The sequence below is a fragment of the Scatophagus argus genome, chromosome 14 (assembly GCF_020382885.2).
Source record: "Scatophagus argus isolate fScaArg1 chromosome 14, fScaArg1.pri, whole genome shotgun sequence".
NCBI classification, from domain to species: domain Eukaryota; kingdom Metazoa; phylum Chordata; class Actinopteri; family Scatophagidae; genus Scatophagus; species Scatophagus argus.
Genome location: NC_058506.1, coordinates 14,316,316 through 14,340,963, shown reverse-complemented (window position 1 = coordinate 14,340,963; position 24,648 = coordinate 14,316,316). Strand labels below are relative to the sequence as shown.

The 24,648-nt window shown below is 40.1% G+C and overlaps 2 protein-coding genes across 5 annotated transcripts in view; both read left to right on the top strand.

The window, feature by feature from the left end:
• The first annotated feature begins 31 nt into the window (after positions 1-31).
• LOC124070489 (prenylcysteine oxidase-like) lies at positions 32-8,475 on the top strand. The gene is made up of 7 exons (XM_046410432.1): positions 32-632; positions 1,535-1,741; positions 1,874-2,048; positions 2,824-3,035; positions 3,352-3,492; positions 4,532-4,943; positions 5,771-8,475. The coding sequence occupies exons 1-7, from the start codon at positions 524-526 to the stop codon at positions 6,018-6,020; spliced, it is 1,506 nt and encodes a 501-aa protein (XP_046266388.1). The 5' UTR covers positions 32-523; the 3' UTR covers positions 6,021-8,475.
• Positions 8,476-12,570: 4,095 nt separating this feature from the next.
• crebrf (creb3 regulatory factor) overlaps positions 12,571-24,648 on the top strand; it is a 28,410-nt gene continuing 16,332 nt past the window's right edge. The window contains exons 1-4 of one of the 4 annotated variants that reach the window (XM_046409951.1): positions 12,571-12,730; positions 21,904-21,952; positions 22,047-22,140; positions 22,782-22,907. In XM_046409951.1, coding sequence (XP_046265907.1) covers positions 12,712-12,730; positions 21,904-21,952; positions 22,047-22,140; positions 22,782-22,907 — 288 coding nt within the window. In that variant the 5' untranslated portion in view covers positions 12,571-12,711. The other 3 variants (XM_046409953.1, XM_046409950.1, XM_046409952.1) reach the window with 3 other exon arrangements.

The following is a 24,648-nucleotide window of genomic DNA, read 5'->3' as shown; positions in this document are numbered from 1 at the left end:
TGGAGTAGGCTGTTGTTATCTATTTGAATAAGTCATATTAAGAATATGCCTAACTGGTTTACGCTGAGTGACGTTTTGTTTGTGGTGGGCGAACTTAAACTTGTTTTGTATCGCTAAGAATTTCTGAGTAAACCAATCAGAAGCAGAGCAGGGCGGGTCATCCTTTCGTTATCCTGCCAATACACGATAGCCATTGATCGAAGCTAACGGAAACAAACCAGAGTTTGGGATCACGTGATGTTGCCGGATGTGGACCATTCATTGGTGAATTGACCTGCATTATCATAGCTACATCATAGCCATTATGGAGCTGCCTTTTGTGCAGTGTTCCGAGTCTGTTTAAAACGTAGCATATCAATTCACAGCGATAGAGTCAACTGACATGCAAATGATCTTGTTCTGAACATACAGTCCTTTGTAAAGGAGAGAGCGGTAGAGGGGCTAGCTTTTGGTGTTAGGTTTACTCCTTGTCCTGCACCCGCTCGGCTCCTTTCCTCTCAGTTACCTCTGCTCTATCGCCGCTATGGGCGGCTCTCTCTTGCCGCTGCTCGTCGTCGTGCTGTCAGCCCGGTCGGCTACTGGAGACCCGGCGGGACCTGCTCAAGTCGACGGAGCTCCGCCTTCTAAAATAGGTAAAGAAACCAGCGTGTTCAAGCATCAGCGCAGCCGTTGGTTTGAGCTAACGTTAGCCCGCATCCAGAGGGCTGCAGGCTAGTCTGAATGAAAGATAATGTGTATTACAGCATGCTAACTCCCGGATATATATATATTTTTTAATAAAGAGACATTCAGTTTGCCATTCATATACGTTAGTAACGTTGGGTGTGCGTATGTTACTGTGAGCTGCTGAAACTAGCTATGTCTGCAGGTAGGCTTAGTTCACTGTCACGTTATTTTTCTTTCATTTTTCATTAGACTTTACAAAGGATGCGTTTTCCCCCTATTTATACCAATTTAGCACCCGTTTAATAATGGTGAAATGAAAAGGCATTCAGCTGTAGTTAATGGGCACCTGAATCTTCCCCCGTCTTCTAACCCGAGCACGACCCTGTTTTCATCTGACAGCATCTCTGTCGGCCTGTTCACATTTCATCACCACATACTCATGATGATTGTTGAATGACTAACTGTTAGGCTTGTCCATAATCAATGAAATGAGTGTTTTTGGAGTGCGTCATCTGGACATGTCAATTTTCCAACTAATTTGAGCTTCCGGGGTGAGTCATTGTTGTGACAAAGGTACAAAAATTTTTGTCACAACTGAAATTCAGGTCAAGTCTTACAGTGACTTAAGGGCAACACGAATTAAGCTTCAATGTTTGGTTTAAACATAACATGTTCATCCATTTGTAACCTAAAGATCACATACCTTATCATTTTCATTGAGGCCATGTCTTCACCCAGGTGCTTCACAATAATAGTAAACATTTATCAATGATTTGTGATAATTCGCTTTGGGACACATTTCACTTCCAAACCACACTCTGATTTCACCCTTCCTCTATGTTGCCGGCTCTGATCCTCTGTGCTCCAGCGGTGGTTGGGGCAGGGATAGGAGGCAGCGCCACAGCCCACTTCCTGCGGCAGCACTTTGGTCCTGAGGTCCAGGTGGACGTGTTTGAGAAGGGGGAGGTCGGAGGCCGTCTTGCCACCGTAACCGTCAATCATCATGACTACGAGTCTGGAGGTTCCATCATACATTCCCTCAACCTCCACATGCAGGAGTTCGTCAAACAGCTAGGTTGGTTTATGATCCATGTTACATCACTACTGTCAGAGACAAATTAATTCATGACATTTTCGACATTATATTCCTTCCTGGGTGAATGTGTGTGCGCTTATCCTTTGTGTCGCCATGTTTCTGCTTCGCAAGGTTTGAAGTATCGTCGTAGTGTGGCGGGTAAGACAGCTGTGTTTAATGGCGAGGAGGTGATTCTGGAGGAGACAGACTGGTACCTGCTGGACCTGTTTCGGCTGTGGTGGCGCTACGGCATCAGCTTCATACGCCTGCAGATGTGGGTGGAGGAGATCATGGAGAAATTCATGAGGTAAGCCAAAATCTGCTCATGCTGGTTTGTTGTCTAGTCTCATGGCAGCTTCTACATGTTGTCTTCGTGGTCTGCATTCTCTCCCATCTGTGTAGTGTAGTAATGCTACTTGATTGTGGAGATAACATGGAAGTGGTCTAAGAAACTATTTTTCACCTTTTAATGACAGGAAACAACTTTGCACTACTGATCCAGCAACGCCATTTCTGATTTAAACCTTCTTCTTACCATGATTCCTCTCACTTTATCACCAAGTGAACCAAAATGACTGTAAAAACAAGTACTTCAGGCTCAGAATCAACGCACAACACTGCCTCCCAGTGTTAGTCAGTCACTGGGGTCAGTGGGTAAAGCCTATGCTGAGCTATCTGTCATTTTCTAACCTCCACTCAGTATCTAACCTTCTGGATGAGGTCGGTATAAATATAGAAAGTGCCACTGTAATGAAAATTTGTCTCTCTTCATCCTCCAACAACAAAACGATAGAAATCAACAGAATTGATGTTCTTAATCAGCCTGTCAAATCTGGCCGACATAACCAATCATTTGCTGCACTTCTTTTATTGTGTCTTAGTTTCTGCTTGAGACAGTGACCAAATTCCGATTTGCACTTTACCCCTACACTCTGGCCATTTACCGACCTCTACTTCCTCCTTCAGTAAATGATTTATCTCTGTCTCATTTAGTCTTTCTTGCCCACTCTCTAAATCAGCTGCAGTGAGCCGGTGTATTTTATAATTAATCACGACTCATTTGATGTGTGTGTATAATATAGGATCTACAAGTACCAGGCTCATGGTTATGCCTTCAGCTCGGTGGAGGAACTGCTGGACTCTCTTGGAGGGAGTGGCTTCATCAACATGACCCGGAGGCCCCTCTCTGATTCGCTGCTGGAGCTGGGTGTGTCACAGCGCTTCATCGATGAGGTCATCGCGCCCGTCATGAGGGTCAACTACGGGCAGAATGTCAGCATCCCCGCCTTTGTAGGTCAGATGAGTGTGAAGAAATGAGCAGTAGAAAAAGAAGACGTAGAGTGAGTGAGGGAATGATGAGTAGAAAAGAAGCAAGGAAAAGAGTGGAAGGACGAAGGCTTTGGTTCTGACATCAGGGCCTGTTATGAGCTGAACATCCATGTCGCCGCTGATGTAGGTCAGGAGAGAGGAAAGGAAATGAAGAGGAGCAAGAGAACAGGAAAGTGTGTGGGCAGCTGATAATTGGTTTATAGCACTTGGCACTGTGTGTGTGTGTGTGTGTGTGTGTGTGTGTGTGTGTGTGTGTGTGTGTGTGTGTGTGTGTTTTACAGGTGCTGTGTCTTTAGCTGGTGCCCAGAACAACCTGTGGGCGGTGGAAGGAGGCAACAAGCTGGTGTGTTCTGGCCTGTTGAAGATGGCAAATGCTAATCTGCTGCAAGCACAAGTCAACTCCATCTCCTCAGTCTACTCAGGTAGTTAACCCTGATGTAGGCTGAGTTGGACTCATGTCAGATGTCACAGTATTCAACAAACTGTGATGTTTTGGAGAGACAACACAAGTATGGAAAAAAGAAGGACCATAAGTACAAGTACACAGACCCAAAATTCAGTTCAGCGTCCAGCCAGAAGTCCATTTGTACAGTGGATAATATAAACCTTAAACAGCATGAACAGTGATATGAACACACTCGTTATATACAGTATACATACTGCTACATAGACAAATGTTTTTGGGCACTTGACCATGACAACAAGGACTTTAGTGACACTGCTAAACACACACACAGCTTTGCAGCTAGAACAGCTTCCACTCTTCTGGGAAAACTTTCTGCAAGATTAAATGCAAGATTAAAACAGTAAAATGCAGTTTACTGTTAAGCATCACCTCCTGAGCAGAGCCCACATTTGCAATGGCTGCAGTGCTGTATGCACTTATGTTTTTTTTCCATTACTTCTGCAGAGCTACAGTGATGTTCGATATCGTATAAACCACGATAAAACTTTATGATAAAACATGAAGAAAACTATCATTTCTGCTGTCTTTTTTTAGAGGATGAACACTTTGTCTCTTGAGATTTCCAGCCTTCCAGGTTACAGGGTGTCTTCAAGAACTAAATTCTTATAGTTTCTAGATATAGTGTTTTTTTTGTTTTGTTTTTTTTTTACTGATTATCCAATGTCTATAGTCGTAATAAACCAGAATGCACAGCTGCGACAGGACATGTTCATTCAACTGAAAGTAGTTGAATCAATTAATCAATTAATCACAGAATACAATCATGCATTATTGCATTCTGTGGTTAAGTATTTCAATAATTCAGCATCCCAGACTGATCTTACGTAGCACTATGAGAATAGCTAGTTATGGGTTATTTCCTTTAGTTCATAATTTGTGTGAATTACAGAAATTCCCCTGTGGCTTGGCATCACCAAGTGTAAATGATGATAGATACTAGATACCAGTGGACTGATGAACAGTGTGGGCAATGATGTTGTGTATTTTCCCTACAGCGGAGGCACACCAGTACCAGCTGACTTACACCACAGCAGCAGGGACGGGATCAGAGCTGTATGACATTGTAGTGTTGGCGACACCTCTTCAGGAAAGCGTCAGGTCCGGAGTCCAGTTCCACGACTTCAACCCTCCATTTGACCAGCTCCCGGGCAACTATCACAGCACTGTAGCCACCATTGTCCATGGTTACCTCAACACCTCTTTCTTTGGTTTCCCGGACCCTCGCCTGTTCCCCTTCGCCAGCATCTTGACAACTGAGACGGCTGATCTGTTTTTCAACAGCGTGGCTAGCGTTTGTCCTGTCAACATCTCGGCCGGCTTCCGACGCAAGCAGCCACAAGAGGCAGGAGTCTATAAAGTCTTCTCCCCACAACCTCTGGACAAGGCACAACTCAAAATGCTCTTCAGGTGGGCCACTTCTTTCTCGGCAAAGTTATCAGTGATACTGACCAGTGCTGCAGCTAGCTGTTATTGCCATTACTGCATAATATAAAGTTTACGTTCTCAGTTAAGTATTTGGTCCAGAAAATATTGAAAAATTCATGATTTGCCAAAGCATTTCATATAATATCAAAAAAGGCAAAAATTCAAATTTGAAATGCTGGAGAATGTGAGACATTACAATGATGTATAACAAGACCAAGAGCCTACAGCCATGTGAGCAGCTCTGTAAGGCTGTAGCTTGTGCTAACATGCTTATGTTAAAAAAGTAATCATTTAATTTTAAAAATAGTCATGTTTACCATGCTAACATTTGCTAATTAACACAAAACACAGCACAGTGGATGCTGCTGGGAATTTCATTAGTTTTGGAGGCATTTGGTCTTAAACCGAAGAATTGAAATTTTAAGTGAAATATTGAAGGTGGTGCCAGATGAAAAGTTAAGGGATCACAGATGTATTACACAAATAACAATTCATCCGAAGTGTGTCTACCAAATATCATGGCTTTCAGTGCAATATTTGTCAAGTCAGTGGGATACATCCTCAAGGGACTGTGTCTGTATGTACAGCATTTTACCACAATCCATCTGATATTTGTTGAGATACTTCACTCTGAACCACTGTGGTGCACTGACTGATCTATCTATAGACCTAAAGAGCAACACTGCTGTTGTGGCTAAAAGGCTGATGTTTACTTATCATTACAAGTTGTTAAACTTGATGCATTGTCATAATGAGATACGTATGCTTGAGATACCAACAGCTTTCCTTCTTGTACTGCTCAATCTTAGGTCGTACTATTCAGTGCAGGTGACAGAGTGGCAGGCCTACCCCTGTTACAGCAGCAGCCAAGGACTGCCGCCTGTGGAGCTCCACCCCAATCTGTATTACCTCAATGGCATCGAGTTGGCCGGCAGTGCCATGGAGATGAGCTCAGTGGCTGCCAAAAACATCGCCCTGCTGGCTTACCACCGCTGGAACAGGCAGACAGACATGGTGGACCAGAGAGATCTGATGCACAGGATCAAGACTGAACTATGACCTTGTCAACTTGAGTGCAACATGCTTCAGCAAAATTACTCCAAAATGTGTTTATGCAGGGAAGCAAGGGTGGGGTTTCTGGGTAATTGTAGCTCTTACAGCATCGCAAAGCCGATGGGCACACATCTTCAGTTTATACGCACACACTTCAGCTGTATGTCCTGCTGGAGAAGGAAAATGTCTGTATTGGAGTACTAAATTTTCACAGTTTGAACTGTGATAACTATTTGGTGTATTTAGAGGGACAACCAAGCTATATTATTTAGTACAGTACATCCAACATACCGGATCAGTGATTAATCTGCTGAACATAGTATGACCCTGCTCCATCCTACATAAATTTAAACAAAACATAAAAATTAAAACAGTAAGCATGTAAGTGAAATCAAGTCTAATCTACAACTCTACTAAATCAACTAATTCTAATCACTCCACTAAAGACAATTGTGGTCCTGTGCTGCTGTTGACAGGCTTGTTTGATTTCCCTGATTGGTTCATTCTCAGTGCTAGCAACAGATATTAAACAGTATCAGATGGGGATTGACTTGACTGCAAATGCTAATTAGTGGTTTTAATCAAAAAAGTCAGCTGCAGGCAGCTTTTCTTTCCCAAGAAAAAGGAAAATGGGCTAACAAGGACAACACCAGCTGATATTTAATAGCAGTAAAACGTGAATTTAATTGGGAGTCTTGTTTTATTTATTGGTGGTGTTAATCAACAGCAGTCAGTATGAGTATCAGCCTAAAATCCCTCCCTACTGCTCTGTGTAATAAGTCTGTATCCAAGTCAAGAAAGCACTGAAGAGACAGGATTAAGAGCAAGAGCGAGACACTTTTAAACGGCTGCTGTAACAGCTGTGAGACATATGAGACAGATCGGTGCGACAACTCTGGCACGTAAACCAGTATTCTGTCATATTATCAAAAACTGCAGCACTGCTATTATGGTTTATAAATTTAAGGACTTAATGGACTGGCTGTTGGTGTGAACTGTGCCAAGGAGATCTCATTTGTAAATTAAAATCATTATTCAGTGACTCATTCTAGTGGCCACTGGTGCTACGCTCTAATGCCCCTTTCATCAGACTGTTTCATTATCTCCTCTTCCTGCTGCTTTTGTTGCATAATCCAGCGGAAAGAATTTTTTCAGAGAATGGAGCCAACAAGCTTTCACACTGGACCAAATAAAAGCAGAGGGCAGATGGAGCTGCTGGTTGTGGTGATGACACAAAAGCCTTGTTGAGATCCTGCATTTTTAATTACCTCTGTAATCTGAGGGGGGGGGGGGGGGGGGGTGAAGAATTGAGGTTGGACATCAACTTTAAGAAGCAAAGTGATGGTATAAGAAAGCAGTGACTGCTGATTATAAGACTGAGAAATGTCTTGTTTTATTCGTTACTGATTTATAACAAAGGATTTTTGACATCAGTGGTTTCTGGTTTCAGAAAAACTTGAAATATTAACTGAAAACCTTCTGACTCCAAGGTGCTTCAGATAATAGACAGTATGATTGTGTGATGTGAAGGGAAAACTCCACATCCCTTTAATCTCATGAAATTGTTTCAAAATGTCGTGAAATGATACGTTGGTGAAATGAAGACCGTCGATCTTTGGTTCTGATCCTCTGACTTTTTGATTTTTGGAAGGAGACATTGGTGTTGAATTATTTCCAATACTTTTTAGTGCTTTGAGCATGACACGCAAAGTGCCATTTAGTTCCATTATATTCTAGAGAAGGCAGACATCTCTACAGTCAATATCTCCAAAGATCACACTAAAACTAGATGCATAAATATCTCCGCAGGTAGGAAGAGGGGGAAATGGGGGAAACGTGTGTTTTTGGTTTTGTTGTGTCCCTTTAAGAGGGGAGGGAGGTGTTCAGCTGGTTGCAGTCTGCTACCTTGGCGCAAGATGCCACTAAATCCTACAGCCTGAAACATTTAATAATGATGCATGAATTGATGAGCACTGAATTGATCACTGCTGTTTGTATAAAGTAACAGGAGTACAGTATTTTGTTAAACTACAGATTCTCCGAGTGTGCGCGTTCATGCTTGACTTTATGAGAAGTAGTCTGAAAAATTGTTTCAACTGGAGGCTTTTTGCAGAGCCTTCATCACCTGCCTTCAGATGCACTGATTAAAAGTTGGGACAAAAGCGAGTTCTGTGTGAAAGTTCACTTTTAACCAGCGTTGCTCTGTACAGCATGTATCAGCATATTTAATTTGCCTAATAAACAAAATAACGCAGCTTTTTGTAATGCATGATGTGCATTATTCTGACTGCTGACAGAATAAAAGGACTGGATGGTTTGCCAGAAATCTTTAATTTTAAAAAAGTGTACTAAAGATCAAGCTATCACCTTCTGATGTACCCTGGACATTCAGGCTTTATTTGCTATTACTGTTTTCACAGACGAAAGGGTACTAATTAAAAAAAAACAGTGCTGAATCAAATCTGTTTTCTTGCTTGATTTCATTCTTCTGGTGTTGAGTCATTTGAAGTTTAATTTTCTTTTACTGCAGTGGTGGGAAGAAAATGGAAAGTTATCAAGTAATATTTCACTAAGAGGACACATAAACTCCTGTCACAGCTGTTCCAACACATGATTTAAAAATCCCAGTTTCCAGAATTATAAATCAGTTTTGTATAGTTAAAGTGACAACATGCTGTAGTGTTGTCACTGTGACTGATGTATTAATTCTGGGCTCCAATTATCTTAAGTCTGCCTTGCAGCCAAAATAAATAATTACTTTATTTGTTTTTAATTTGTTTTAGTGCCCTGAAACTGAATAAGTCAGCCATATGTAAAGAAAATCATCTAAGATCCTCCAGATCACAAACTGTTTCACATCAAAAACCTAACATGATATTCACTGGACCATGTGTTTTAAATTTTAGCAAATGGGCCTCCCATTTGCTAAAATTTAAAACACTGCTTTTACTAATAGAAACAGTGAAGAAAGATATTTTAATCATCCAATGATTTTAAATGCCTTTTCAAGGGACTTTTCCGATAAAGCCTCTGAAGAGGAGCAGGACTGTAATCACAATCAGGTATGTGAAACTTTCAAGGAAATGTCAACCATCAAGAGGTCCACAACAAAGCGTACTCTCTTCAGTCTGTTTACACTAATGTTATAATGGGCCCTGTGTCTTTTCCTTCTTGGTTTCCTAGCAGCAGCAAGAACCCAACCACAGTGCTGCTAATAGAATCAAAAGGGAAAATTCAAAACAAAAATGTCCCAAGACTCAAACATAAAACTCAGTTTGGTGCAACATGGCTCAAGTGTTCTGCATTTTGTGTAATCCCTTTACACACAGTGTGGGGATTAAAGTGTTGCTGATGAGTTATCGTAGTCACTTAAATCAAACTAGTAGAAAGTGAAAGAAACTGGAGAGATCTTGAGCGTTCTTCACTAAGCACGTTTTGATGATTTATGTGAATAACCTGTTAAACCTGCTTTCTGAAACACAATCATGGGACTTCATGCCAATTAAAAAAAAATGATGCATTTGTGTTTGAAGTTTGTTTGTCGCAAGGCGAATTTAGCCTGTGAAAATGGTTTTATGACATCTGCTGCGTCTCTGGGGGGAGGAATCTAAGGTCTGAGGAAATAACCATGATGATACCTAAGAAAGAATATAAATTTAAAGACACTACTACTACTCCTATTTTATTAAATATTACATAAAAATATTGAGTTTGATTCCATTACTTTTAGTCAGTCATTACAAAAATTTTATTTTACTGCACACTTCTAATAAATTTGGCTTTTCAGTGAACTTAAATTTTTATTTCCAGCTTCATTAATTTTTTTAAAATCAGTTTTTCCTCTTTAACAATCTATTGTAGTATCGACACTTAGTATGTGACCTTCCCTAATATGGGTTTTTTAACACAGCATCCCATTTATGTCATAAACCATTAAAAAATAATAATTAATTAAATTTTTATTTAATATTTAGTTAATATTTATGATTTATATGATAGGATATCAGTGAAATAAAAAAGTAACTGGCAACTTAAAAAAGGATACCATGAATACCGGGGAGGCTAAGACAAAGTTACAAAAATGAAAACATTAAGAAGAAACAGATTAGCTTGTGTGTCCTGAATGAAAGCTACTTAAAAAATTAGGTTTGATTAAAAAAAAAAAGAAGAAGAAGAAGAAAAAAAAAAGAAAAATATTGTTGAATGGAAAAACTGCAAAAAGCTTTGGGTGTTAACCGAATTCACGAGAAGTGTCGTTTTACGAGATGCTCACAAATTCCCCACAGCTTACACACACTAACACACTAAGCCACACACCCCATATTTCTTCTATCTCCCATCTTTGCCAGCCTGGCAGAGCTCCCAACAGGCTGTTTGATATATGTGTGATCTGTCTTCTGATCAACACAGCAGAGGTTAGATAGATAGATAGATAGATAGATAGATAGATAGATAGATAGATAGATAGATAGATAGATAGATAGATAGATTTAGCTGCAGGATGGAGGTTACACTGAAAGTTCGCTTGCATCTGGTGATGTTATTTTGTTCTGTGGCTGCTTGGCCTGAAACAGCACAGCTTTCAGACACAGTGCTGTGTTAACGGTCCAATAGCCTTAGTTTTCATGACCAGAGTCATGGTTTCTCTTTCCAGTGAAAAAGGGGGTGGGAGCTGCCTGGAACAGCTGCTTTTATACCCCCCGAGAATCTGGACTGAGCTCAGTGGAGACTTTTACTATGTAAGTCATTTGTGGGAATCAGGCAGTAGATTACTCTTAACTTATCTTTTCACAGTTTTCCATTGGTGGAACCGATGTTACATGTATGCAATGAATGCAGCCTTTGATATTGGCTGTTTGCTGTTCTATATTTGTCAAGGCTGAATGTCCTCATAAAGTTGCTAACCCCCCCCCCCCCCCCCCCCCCAAAAAAAAAAAACTCCAAGTGAGAAAATGTTGTCAGTCATCTATTTGAATAAATAAATTCTGAGTTACTGATTGGGTTAACAGAATTAGTTTAGGTTTTAATGTGTGGGTTTTTGGGGGGTTAGAGAGAAACTATATTATACAAAAACAACTTCACAGAAATAGGCCAAACATGAAATTGACACCTGCTGTCACTTTGCATGACAGGAGTGCTGCAAAACACACATGTATTATACATCTTTCCAGCTCCACACTCAGAGATTTTATTTTTTTTTCAAATTTGTAGCATTCAGTCAGACTTCCCACAGATCCCTCTGGAGCCAAAGACAAATTATCCGACTTGTTTCCACATATGTATTAATACTCAAACCTTTTTGGTAGAATTTCACCTCATGATATGCTTTAGTATTGTATGTACATATGCCTTCATGATATAACTGCTGAGCATTGTCAGCCCTACGTGGCTTGCAAAGGAACATTTTAATAGACACAGATGTGAAGAGCAGCACATGAAGGGTTAATCACAACCTGCATGGGGAAGAGACAGTAAGAGCCTTCAATTGGATGATTTGACAGACAACTAATAGAAAGAAGTGAATATTGGGTTTGTCTCCATTTCCTGAACTGCAGCAGTACACAAGGATTCTTTGTAGGTGAAAACTGTTTATTTGGGTTTGATTTTTGGTCACTTAATCAGTGACTTTTATCTTGTTAGTTTTATTTAAATCTTACATCACCTTCTTGTCATCACCCTTCAAGCCCTTCAGTAAACTATTAAGAGGATCTCCTGTTCAGTGATTGAAACCCATTGCTTATATAACAGCTACCCAAAATATTTCAATATTATAACTAAAGTTAGTAAGTAAAGGTTACAATAATTCATATATGCACAATCAATAATTAAATGACTTGTTATGATGCCTTAAGAGTGGAGTTTTCCTGTAAACAAATCTTCTGTTTACATAGATTGTTGTTCAACAAAACACTTTTTGTGGCCTGACAAATGTGTTAAATTCCCCACTTCATAAAACATTTATGAAATCATTTTTTAATGTTAAACCCTACATTACCTAGCAGTGTTTTTGCCTTTGATAGCACTTTGTGTCATTGTTTTTTCTCCAGCTGTAAATCAACAGAAAAGTGGGAAAATCATTGGCAGAATGTGAATCCAGTCACCCACCCATGGGAATAAACAAAAAGGGGACCAATAGTTACTAGTGGTAAAACACAAAAATTGTACAAGGCGCCTTTAAATGTTTAAAAATGCAGCACAATTAAGGCAACAAATGATTATTTTGTATTTCGCTACTAGAACTACAGTCCTGGCAGAGTGTAAAGGGCTTTAAAACAGCATTTATTAATACTTGTAGGAAAGTCAAATTTATAGAAAACAAAACTGAATAACAAACTTAATAAAATACCCAAAAATATATAAACTTTTTTTTTCTTTATTTGTTCTGAATTCTCTAAAGTAAACAGGGGGTAACATCATCATGCACCCCAGATAAATTTAAGGCTATAATTCTGTTGCAATATTACAGTAGGCTATCTTGAGAAAAGTGAAATGTTTTCACCCAGTCTCGAGCTTTGTTCCTATTGGTCCAGTGGTGCACCACGTGGTCGGGCAGTCACGCGCTTTCCAGGAACCCGTCAGGAAGGAGAAAAACAAAACAAACCCGAGAGAGCTGTAAGAACGCGTGGACTCCATTGAAAAGGGGGCCTTTTATCTCCAATAGGAGAATCTACACGAGATCCGACACGAAGCAAGACGTATGCGTGGGCGTCCTAAAAGTGAGTAGGGCCGTTATTTATCTGTTTTGGAGTAACTTTGCTGAGCAGTGGATCGGTGTTTCGCCGCGCGAAAGGTTAGCTTTGAAGCTAACGGTGGGTTGGTTGTTGTTGTGTATCGAGCCTCAGCTGGGATGAGGAAGGGGGCGGACGGAGGCCATACTGACTGTGAGCTGCGGGTGAAAAAGAAGCAAGACTCGTTAGTTCCGCATTGCAAAAGCACAGTTTGGACCAAGTAATACGATAAACGTATGTCTTCACTTCATCCAGCTCTTGCAGGAAGTGTTTAAGTGCAGAAATGTAGTTAGCTAACGCTTCATGATGAGCTGAGATGAATTTCGGTCACTGTCAAATATCACCCAGCACTACACCTGTCAAAAATAAGGTTCCGTTGATTTTAATGATTGTGTTGTGGTAAAGTTAATTGGTCAGTCTCTTTAAAAGTGCGGTTATATGTCTCACTCCGGGTGAGGGTGGTTAAAACTGCACTTATGTAAGAAGATTGGCGTGCACTCTACTTCTAAACTGTCCAAATCATGCTACACCTCTTACAACATAATTAAATTGTTTAACGTGTCATTGTTACGTGTAGTGTAACAATAACGAAATGTGCTGATGTGTATTTGTGGTTAGAAAAGCCTCAGTGTGCCAGTGAAATGCCCCATAGTGACTTTTTGCAGACAGCCTGAGCTCTCTGTAGGTACACGCCCCCCAGCACAGAACACATCCACTGCTGCTGAAAGAAAGCTCGACATAGCCAGAAATTTCCATGTGATGTAGGTTAAATAATACACCAGAATCAGATTCTGATCAGAGGTATCTTTAATAACGATTTCTTTGCGATGCTGGATTTGTTTGGATATCCCACTAAACAACCTACTGTGTAGTTTAATCAACCGACTTTTGAAGGTAAACGTTTGATTTGGTGTCTCTTCTTTGTCAATAAAGCATTAACAGATTATTATATTATACAGCGTATAATCATGTGTTGTAGTCACATTTTGTGGTAGGTGTCAGATTTTACTTAAACTGCCTTTTATATTTAGCTATCTAGGCCACGGGCATATAGGCCTCCAACTTGTTTATCTTCTGCCTCAACCTAGATTGAAACGGGCTGTTTTTATGAAGCAGCTTCCGGGATTGACAGTCGTAGCGGCCATTCAGACGCGCCTGCAGGCGGGACGTCATGTCCGCTCGGCCAATTGGGAGGGCGGATTACGTGGGTGTTGGCACAGAGCGTTAGATTGAGGTTTTGTTTTGCTGGGGATCTGTGATGAGTGCAGCGACTGTGAAGATACTGGTGACATTTATGGCTTTATTGGCGTTTGTAATAGGTCATTTGTCATCTTTACCTGCGTGTAAGATGGTGGTGGTGATGATGATGATGAGATGAGATAGGGACGTTCATGGTCTCAAGCTGTGTGCCTCCCCAAAACAAGTGAATCCATCACAAAGAGATGGAGAGATGTAATAGATGTGCTGTTTTTTAGAAGACTGAGTTAAATACTCTTAGATGTATAGTTTCTACTGCTGTTTCATAGTGTTTGGTTTTCTGCTTGCATTGTTGTTGTTTATGTAAGGTGCTCCTTATCTAGAAGTGAAAGCTCATTCTGCTTTCATCGGCAGTTGTAGTGTCTCTACTCGAGTTTACTATCATTTAATAACAGTGAGGGATAAAGACATTTGTATACCATAAACATGTGCTGGTACAACACACAAGTCAAGTTGTCAGATGCATAGAATTTTGGGAAATGTTCTTTTTGTTTTTGTCACGATTCATTTGCAACCAAGTGTTTGTGTGTTTACAGCAGAGGATGTGGAAACAGAACAAGTACACTGAAACAATCCGATAGAGATAACAAAAGGAGCCATGTCGAATATTATTGAAAAAATGATCAACAAGACGCTCTGAATTTTTGTTTTTGCATGTGTTTCTTGGTCATGTGAAAACTGTAAGTTAAACTGTATGAATGTTTTTACACACAAGGCTATCCTGCTATGCTGACAGTGAGCTTGAGATCAGGAGAGATTTGCTTCGGTTTTGCTTTCTGAATAGGTCTTGCCAACCCCAATCTTGATCTCCTCGTCACCGTCAATGCGCTCTTGTTTCTGCTTCTCAGTTGAATAAGATGAACTGACCTTGTTCACAGCAGAAATTTTAACCTCTTAAATAGCAAAGGTGGGGCTCATAATATTAACATTGGCTCAACTCCAGAAACGATTGCAGTGCAGCAATTAACAATTGTATTAGTTAAACCCTTTACTGAAAAGATGCCTGCTGTGAGCAAGATCTGTTCAGCGTTAGTTTCACTTCATGTTTTTTCTCCTGGTCATTTGAGCAATGGCTCTGTGTTCCCACAGTTTGGAAACCACTGGCTTATAGTTATCGTCCTGTGGGTGCATCGTTGTCCAACAAAGCTGCTGTGGACTAGACATCTGAAGTGAAGAATAGCTACCCATTGTGAATCCATGATTGTTTCTCAAATGCTGAACACATGGATACTCGTGGGTCTGAGCTGTAGAATTGAGGTAGTCGGTGAGCAAGAACACTTACAAGTAAGACAGCACAATATTTAACGCATCAAATCTTTTTAAACTTGTGTTGTTTTAAATGTACAGTCGAATGTAACCCAAATTGCCACACGACAGCAATGAATTTCCTGTCTTAAGTCCTGTTTATTGTGCGGTACCCTGGTACAAGAGCTGCTCAGTGAACTGAAGAAAGAACTTGCACATGTTGTGCATCTTGGTGACCGAGTGGGTTTGTCTCTTTAACTGTGACCTCTAACCATACACCCACTCTGTCAGGTCTGTTGTCATCGCTTTAATTTATCTTATCTGTCAAATAGGGCTGGGTGATGACTGAAATAAGAGGCTTTTTTACTCTGTCATGATTCACACTAGAAAAACTCAAAAACACGAGTGCCACATTTCAGAATTTTTTAATATTTTATTATCATTTTTTTTAATCCCCAGGTCTGTCATGTCACCTACCTGTCATGCCACCTAATAAAGTAGGTGGGTAAACGACTAGCCACATAGTTATTAAAAGGCCCAACCTTTATGTACAGTTGGCTGTTGAGCATCCGTATTCTGTTTATCTGTTGCCACACTGTACACACACATTTAAGACTCGTGGTTTAATGATCATTCGTAGTGTTTGCAGAGATTCTCCCACATGTTCTTTTTAGCAAATGGGCTGGTATCTCCTGCTTGTTATCACCATAGGAATCAGGGACTGACTGGTATCAGTAGGTAACTCTTTCCAAATAAGACACTGCTGATTGGCCTACTTGGATCACATCCAATGTTGTGAGGCAGAGAATGTGAGCTGTTTGCATGATAGTGGAGCTATGAGCTGAGTGCAGCACAGTCATAAGTAAACATTACAGATATCCCAGATCTGATCTGATTGTGCATGAGGATTCAGCATTGTCTTCAATATGCATGTTAATTGGTTTTATTTATTTATTTAGTTTTGGGTTTTTTTGGGATGTGTGTGTGTGTGTGTGTGCACGCGCGCTCGTGCAAATGTAAGCGTGCGAGAGACCAAAACAATTTCCTACAGTTCTCACTGCTAGATTACCTTTTTTCATTAATCCACTAATACAAACATGGTAAAACATCAGTAAGTTAATATTGAAACCCCAGCTGATGCTAGTTTCTAATGTTCACAGAGAGAGAAGATAAAGAGAGTTGTTGTGCGAGTCCGTTTCGGCACATTGTCAGCTGCTGCATGTGTGAACCTGACATCAACACAGGAAACTGTGCATTTATTGAGAGGCTGCATTGTGAACTCACAGGTAAAAGTTAGCTTTCACATCATGCTATAAAGAGCTAAAACACATTTTGTGAATTCTGTAAGAAGACATTTGATACATCACTCACGTGAGCTGCAGCAGTTGAGAGTGATGCAGCCACAGTACATCATAACAGCATAATCAAGAGTAAATCACATTACTGAAAGTGAGGGCAGTGTTTTGTTACCTCGGCTGGGTGGCCAAAATCCGGCCCTTGTTTCAGACTCATCTAAAATTGTCTATCCCTTTCGCCCTTCTGAGATGTAAACATGATGTTGCAAAAATTCTGTCCCCTTGACCAGCTCATCGGTTCTTCTTTAGCCAAGATTATGTATAAGGGTTTTCTGTTTGCCATGACCTTAGAGAGGAAAAGGAAAACCTGTTAGGTCTTGAAAAGTAAGTCTGGAGAAAATTAGAAGTTTTGAGCACTGTGCAAAAACCCTGGCATGAGCCCACAGGTTAACCTGTTGTGACCCTACACCAAGTATATGGCTAAAGGAAGAGACGTAGTTCATCTCTGAATTAAGTCTGATGGAAGCCTGAGAGAGTGATTCAGCTCGGGTTTTTCGGGGCCTGTCCGGCTCAGTCATAAATACCCGGCTTTACATCACAGCCTGTGTCAGCTACTGAGTAGTGCATTGGATTAAATTCTGCTCGAAAATATTCAGTGCAGCGTTGCCTAGAGAGGTGAGGACTGTTGTGACTTGTTTTTTGCATGTTTGTAAGATCGCTGTTTGTGAACACGGGCTTTGCGTTCCCTCCTGTGATAGCAGAGAGTCTGGATTGATGTTGGAGTTAACTGTTGCGTTCAGACCATATGTTTCCTCATTCTCCTTCTGCTGCAAGTGGAGCCAACTCTTACACACTGTACACACTGAGATATGATAATGATTACAGTTTGTATTTCAGATGCTAAACTTTGGTCATTGAGAGACCATGTGTGTACATGCAAATTTATGCACATAGGCATTTATGCATGCATGTACATTCATTGTTTGTAAAGGCACAAGCTGTTTTGTACTAGTAGTATTTACTGACGAGTTTTCTACTACTTCCTGTCTCCATGCAAAGTGTGTATACAGGGACATCGAGCTCTGGGGTGAGAAGTTCAGTCAGCAGAGGAAGCAATGTTGTCAGCGTATCTCAGATTAGGTTGGTGTAAAATTGTGTCTCAGCTATTGACTGCTGGGGTCATGTCTCCTTGCAGATTCTCATTTATTTGCTATGCAAAAGCAGCGAAAGGATGTGCAGACAGAAGGTGGTGCAGGAAGGTGAAAGAACGACAAACAAGGGTGAGGGAAAGCGTGGAAGTGGCCATCTAAATGGTGTCAAGGTTCAGCTCGATGTATTCAGATGCTCGCTCTGCTCTCTGAAAGATGGGGAAGTAGTTTGGGCTTGAAAAAATCGGTGCTTTCCAAACGCACGACGGGGACAGTGTTTGTTGTGCACCACAATTTTCTCTGAGGTTTGCTCTCATAACAACTTCCGGCACCTACTTTGTAGACTGAGAGCTGCTGTATTCTTTGCTAATGCACTCAGTGGTTTAGTTTGTTGGTTGGATAGACGGACAATGAAGAGCATTGTGCAAGTCATTTAAAGGCAGACAAATATTTACACATTCATTCATTAGCAGACACTTCAGCCCTGTCTATGCAGCAAGAAGAGTATTACCAAAACTCAGTTTCTTGCTTCACATTAGAGCTGAAATGATCAGTTGCTTAGTCAGCAACTATTTTGATAATTGATTAATCATAAAGTCATTCTCTAGTTATACTATTATAATAGGATATTCAATGCTTTTCTTTCTTTTTTTTATCATTTTAACTTAAAATAAACCACACAGGAGGAAAAACAAGACATTTTTAGGGTTTTCTGTCGTTTTATATACTCAGCGATTAATTGATGCAACAATACCCTGATCAATCAATAATACATAACCAGACGACCATTTCTGTAAGTGAACAGTCCAAAGATGAAGTCTTTTTACAACAACCGACTGGTGAGACTGTCTGCCACATAGCACAGGGGATTTCTGGTGTCTGCCTGAGCTGGCCTTGCGATCACGATTAATTGGCTCATTAATGAGTCTCCTGCCAGAGCCTTTTCTACACTCTGTTTGATAGGTGTCCTGTTTTTAAACCCAGAGTGAACTGGTTGCCTAATAATGTTCTTCTATTTTTGACTTAATTATCATTGCATGTGAAGTGATTACCTTTTACAATGTCTGTCAATCTTTATAACTTGTGATTTAGTTGTAAACTCAGGACTCCTTTGTGGGATTATGCGTCTATTATGTTAATTGGATACCGGACTCCAAAGATGGCGGCCATTAACTTGAATGAAAATTGCCTGTGGAGCGAATACGCCAGAAGTGTTTTTGTTTCCTTCCATTTTCTGTGACCGGCTGCACATGTACATGTTCATTATGTTCTCTCAGATCTTTTAGCCAATTGCGATTTCCTCTCTAAGAACTATAATTCACAGCATATACAAACAAAAATCAACTTTTCTTCAATGCAGAATGTTACTTTCGTAATAAAAGAAATTATTAAGCTTCACAGTTTCCTCTCAAAATAATGTGCTCTGCAACTGGAAAGAGCTAAAAATAGCAACTAACTGAAGGTGAGCTGTATGTCCAAGTTTATCTGGCATATTTTGCTTTAACAAAAACAGATGTTAGTTATTTAGATCATTTTACTGTATGCTCAGAAATTTTTTAAAGTCTCTATTCTCATGAAATCCATAATTTTTCTCACAATTTCTTTGGTCTTTTCACTGCTCATACCAAGAAAAGACAGGAGAGGCTGCTGGCTTGTGTCTAGCACTGAGCTATGGCTAGCTTTAGCTTTAGCCGGTTTTCCTATGCTAGCTTCTTCAAACTGATGATGAAGATGGTGTTTTAGGTGTCTGATTAGAGTTGTTGCTCCTAACGTTTTTGTTGTAGTCCTCCACTGTTTACTTTGACCTTGCATGTATTGCAAATTGCGACCTTTGTATCTTCTTTACTTACAGTCCAAGAACGTCCATGCTAAAGACGTGCTAGCATGCGGCTGTGATGTTATTGCCTGCGTCGCTGTGCGTATGACCTGTGTTGTATGCGTAAAACGGACCAACTTGGAATCTGAGATACAGTCTGGTCAATTGGTGCATCTCTACTCGGATCGTAATTCTTTTACACCGATCTTGTTCAGTTCTTTGACTGTTGACAGTTTCTGATGTTTTCATATGACTTGTGCCAATGTGTCTGATGTCAGAATTTTTTGTTATTGTTTTTGTTATTGTCACAGATGCGGTGACGATCTAGCTATCATTCAGAGATGTGATATGAAGCCCAAACATTGACATATTGTTTAAATATGGGCATAATGTCACCATCGTCTCCAGGATGGCATTCATGTTGTTACTACTTGTTTTGTCAAGACTGAAGAAAAGGGAAGCTCAGTACTCCGGCTATTTTATGCAACTGTCAGATTGTTGGTTTAGTTACAGAAATGGTTGGGCACAGCTCCCCCTAATCCAACATCAGAAACGTGTGGGCTGGAGGGGTTTTTATGAAGCAATTTCCCCATCTAACAAGCGGAGTATATGGGCAGTTTTAACCTGCCCCGGAGCAGGCTGACCGTCCAGCTTAGGTTACCATGGTGATACACACAAGTTAAAAGTGAGCCAGCTTCGTTATATCTGAAAATCTTAGTCAAGCCCAAACATAGGCTGACTTATACGCTGATCTTGCTTCACGATGCAGACTCCACAACATCTGAATATATTTAGGCCTTGAGTCTGTGAAAGCAGAAGTGGGCAAGAGGGACAGAGGAGAGAAGATGAGATTATGATAGACCGGCATAGCCCAGGGCTCTGTTGACTTTAGCTCCAGCTCTAGAGAAGGAGACAGAACACTGAGCCTCCCACCCAGTTATCAGTAAACAGGGAGGACTGGAGGCAATAATTCAGCATTTTTGGAAGCGCTGGGACAGAGTTTCCTATTTATGTATTCCTTTAAAGAAATTGTTGCGAGACAAACAAATCCCTGGCTGTGGGGGGTGTGGGGTATTTTTTGAAAAAAATAAATAAATAAAGGAAAATTCTATTTAATTTCAGTTTCATTCACTGTGTACTATTCCTCAAAAGTGACCAGTTAGCATCTGAAGTGCAATAAACCAAAATTCACTCTTTCTGGTTTCTGATAAGAGGGTGCAGAGATGAATAAGCAAACCTCTTCAGTGTCTGCCCAGTTTAAGAGAGGGTTGGATGTATTGATCATTTATGCACCCATTTTTGCAGCTGCTGGGTGAGATAATACAAGCAGCAGAAGAGGAGGTATGCTGCACAATGTACGCCAGTGAATTAAAGGACATTTATAATAAATAATGAAAAAGTGTTTGGTGAGGAGTTTTTTCAGTTTTAACTTATATAATACTATTGTTGGCGTGCTACATACAGCATCTTATTTTTTGCAGTGGTCATTTCTTTAAACCAGTGCTGGTTAGTGTTGTGCAAAAAAACTGTATTTAATTTTGTGCTGCAGTTTTAGTATATTTCATTCGTCACAGCTTTATAGTGAGTTTAAGCTCATTGTTTAGTTGTCCAACCCGCAACCTTACTGGTTTTTGTTCACTGTTACCACTCTTAGTGTTGTTTTTGGCCACAACTTCCAATTGTTTTCAGTGAAAAAGCTCTACAAACCCAGTGTACGCTACCCGCTCAGCACCAAACAGCAGACAGACACAGCAACTAGCTGGTGAACATAATGGAGCATTTGGCGGCTAAAGAGACAGATATTTCCCTGGGGAGCTAGAAGAGAGTGAATATTAGACTTACATTGAAGGATGATATGTTGGGTTCACAAAATAAATTATCTCAGGGTTAATAGTTAATTTTATGACTGCAACAAACAATTATTTTCATAATTGTATTAAGAAAATAAATTATTAATATTATTTAGTATTAATAAATGTATTAAGATTTCTGAAATGTGAAAATACAATCAGACATGCCCATCACAAGTCACTCATTATGTCCAAATGTCAGAGGGCCAGTTCACATAAAGACTACAAGGAACCACATATATTCACATTTTAGAAGCTGAAACCAGGGTTTTTTTCTTTTTTAAGATAAATAAATAAAATTAGTCAGTTATCAAAATTGTTTCCAAATAATTTCCTGTTGTTGTTTTTATATTGCTTAATTAAATTATAAAGTTTAGTCCCTTCTTTTTTGTTTTGTTTGTAAATCTGTTATTTTCATACAGTGTGAGAGAAACAAACTCTGCTACTGTGGTTAAAATGTATATGTGTGTTACTATTGAATATACTTTTATTCCACACTCTTTTTAGTCTTATACTTCTGTTCTGTGCTCTTTCTCTGTTTTTACTACAGACCTGAAGCATACAGAGAACCATCAGACGACAACTACAGACCAGACCAGGTTGAACCCAGTTCTCTACCCCTGCCCTTTAGCCTTATAGGCTGTTCCACCAGCACTCAGTGATCATCTCATTTAGTAATAATTTATTGTGCAGATCGGACAACCTCACACCACCACCACTGGGACCGGACAGGAGGCCCAGAGGTTCCCCCCACTGGAGCTCTAAGCTGTGCCTGGCGATGCCTCAGGTAAGAGTGATTACATCACCAGTAGCTAACAGGTAGCCAGGTTTCCTCCTGTCTGTAATAAAATTAATAAAAAAATTGACCCATTCTGCAAACCCATTGAACAAACGGAAACAAAGGACCTTTTCAGGATTTATTCAGCATTTATGTTTTACACAGCGTCCTATTGTTTTTGGAATCTGGCTTGTATAAACAAAGCGAATTAGAAACTAAGGCCTGTCTCCAATATCAGCCTGCTTTAAATAAAGGCCTGTTATTCTCTGCAGTTGCCCCTTTTTTGATGAAATACACTATATGGCATATTATATTGGGATGACAAATAGCTGCTAACCTTTGCTGGCAACATTTAGGTTAACTGTTATGGGGTAGTTACAGTGTACATTCCCCCTGTGTTAAGTTGAAAAGTTGAGTTTATCAAGAGCATCAGGTAATTCCCCATCTTTAATTTAGATCTCTATGTATCTGCAGCTCAGCAGCCAAGTCATCACATGTCAGACATTCACAGGTTTAGAAGAGTGAAGCAGTCAAACTTAGAGTTAAAAAAAACAACAACACAGCATTAAGTCATATTTTGGAGTGAAACTTTGATTTTGTTGATGACATTTTTTCTTTGTTCACTTCAGTGTTTTTTTTTTTCCCTGCAGCCCAGCGTCAGTGGGATGGAGCCTCCCTTTGGGGATGCCTTTCAGAACTACTCATTTGCTGACCAGGCCCTGACCAGCACTGAGCTGCTCGCCACCAGCTCTGACCCAGATTTCATGTACGAACTGGTGAGTGGTTGCATGTGCACACGCTCACACACATGCTTGCATGTTTGTACAGCTATAGTTCATTGGCATAGCGCATTCCCCAGCCCCTCACTTTAGACATCAGAACTACATGCCTAACACCAGCCCTTATCCTAACCCTAACTTAAACCTAATTGTGATCTTCGTGTTAAAACCAGGTCTTAACTCATAGTGTTTGTCTGCTCTCTGCGCTGAGCCATAGCCGATTTTTGTTTGTTTTTATTTGATTGCAGAGCCAAAATTAAAAAAATAAAAACAAGTCTTTATTTGTGGTAACTACTTGTTACTTCAGAACAACTTTCAGTTTTGAAGACATATCAGTTTTTGATTTGTCAGACACACACACACATATACAAATACTCTACTTTACACCCACATATACAAATACTTGTGTTGCTTCTGACTGAATCAGTATAGTGTGTAGTTCCTGTTCATAATGCCAGATTTCAGCTTTGTGTTACTGTTTACTAATCGTTTATAGTCATACTGGAGCAACTTCCTGCTGTTGCCATTTCACATTAAAATTCCTACACTGGCAAATCAGAAAAAGTCTTTTATTGTGAAGCACTTGCAGGAAACACAATTATATATCACCGAGTTAGCAGAGCTTTGTTTACGTTGTTCAATAAAAACACACCTATATGTGGCCATATTGTCAGCTATTTGCTCAACAGATCAGTTTTAGCGGGGCGCCAAGAGGAATATTACAAGCAGAAACAGCCATAATGAGATGTTAGACAAGTAGCTGCAGATAACAGTGTGGTTTGCGAGAGTCAAGCACGCCGCCACAATGTGTCATCGTGGCAAACAGCTTCTTTTACCTTGTCGTGCTGTGCAGTGGAAAAACACTTGCACAGTGTCAGCGTGAGTGGTCACAGTTGCTCTCGACTCAGCTCTGCAAGAGTATCCCCACCCGTATCAAAAAACAATATTCGGTTACATGGTGCACAGCTCATAAGCTTCTAACAAACACTAGACAGAATTCACGGAACAGCAAGTGACACAGTGATATTTTGTTTTTAATCTTTTTTTTTTACTTATTAAAATGAAATAGAGGACTCCAAAGAAAGTATTGCAAACAAATGTTTTGCACAAACTTGAATTGAATTGTGAATTCAACACAAATGTATTGGTTTACTGTGGCACTTAAACAGAATGAAGTCAAAATCTGTGGGGACAACAACAGACCTTCAGAGCAAACTGCATGTAAATCGAACATTTTGAGAGCGAAAGTAGATGGAAAGTCCCTTGTATCCCTTGTATATGTTAGTAGCATGTGAAGACATTTTTGCAGAAGATTTCACTTTCAGATTTCGAATCATTTGTTTACAGTAGTTTTATCGTGTTCGTAGCTGTGAGAATTGTATGAATTCAAACTCCACTGAAAAAGGGCGATCAATTCATCCGCCAGCGTGGTATTTAAAACAGAGTGGCCCGTGCCTAATTGTTTTGCAGCTGGCTGACATTTTCCAGACACGCAGGCAAAGAGACAGCTCACCTGTCACCACTCACGCTGTCAGCTCCAGGTGTCTGCTTCAATTTACTGCTCGCCTTAGACTAAACAACGGTGATTCACTGCCACCATGGAATCACATTAATGGGATGATGGGGTGTTGGATGATCTGTCATCTTCTTCAACCCTGGACAAGTGTGACTCTTATACCGCATGTTAAATGATATGATTTCTGCAGTGTTTTGTTAAGATCTTCTCTGTGATGGTCTG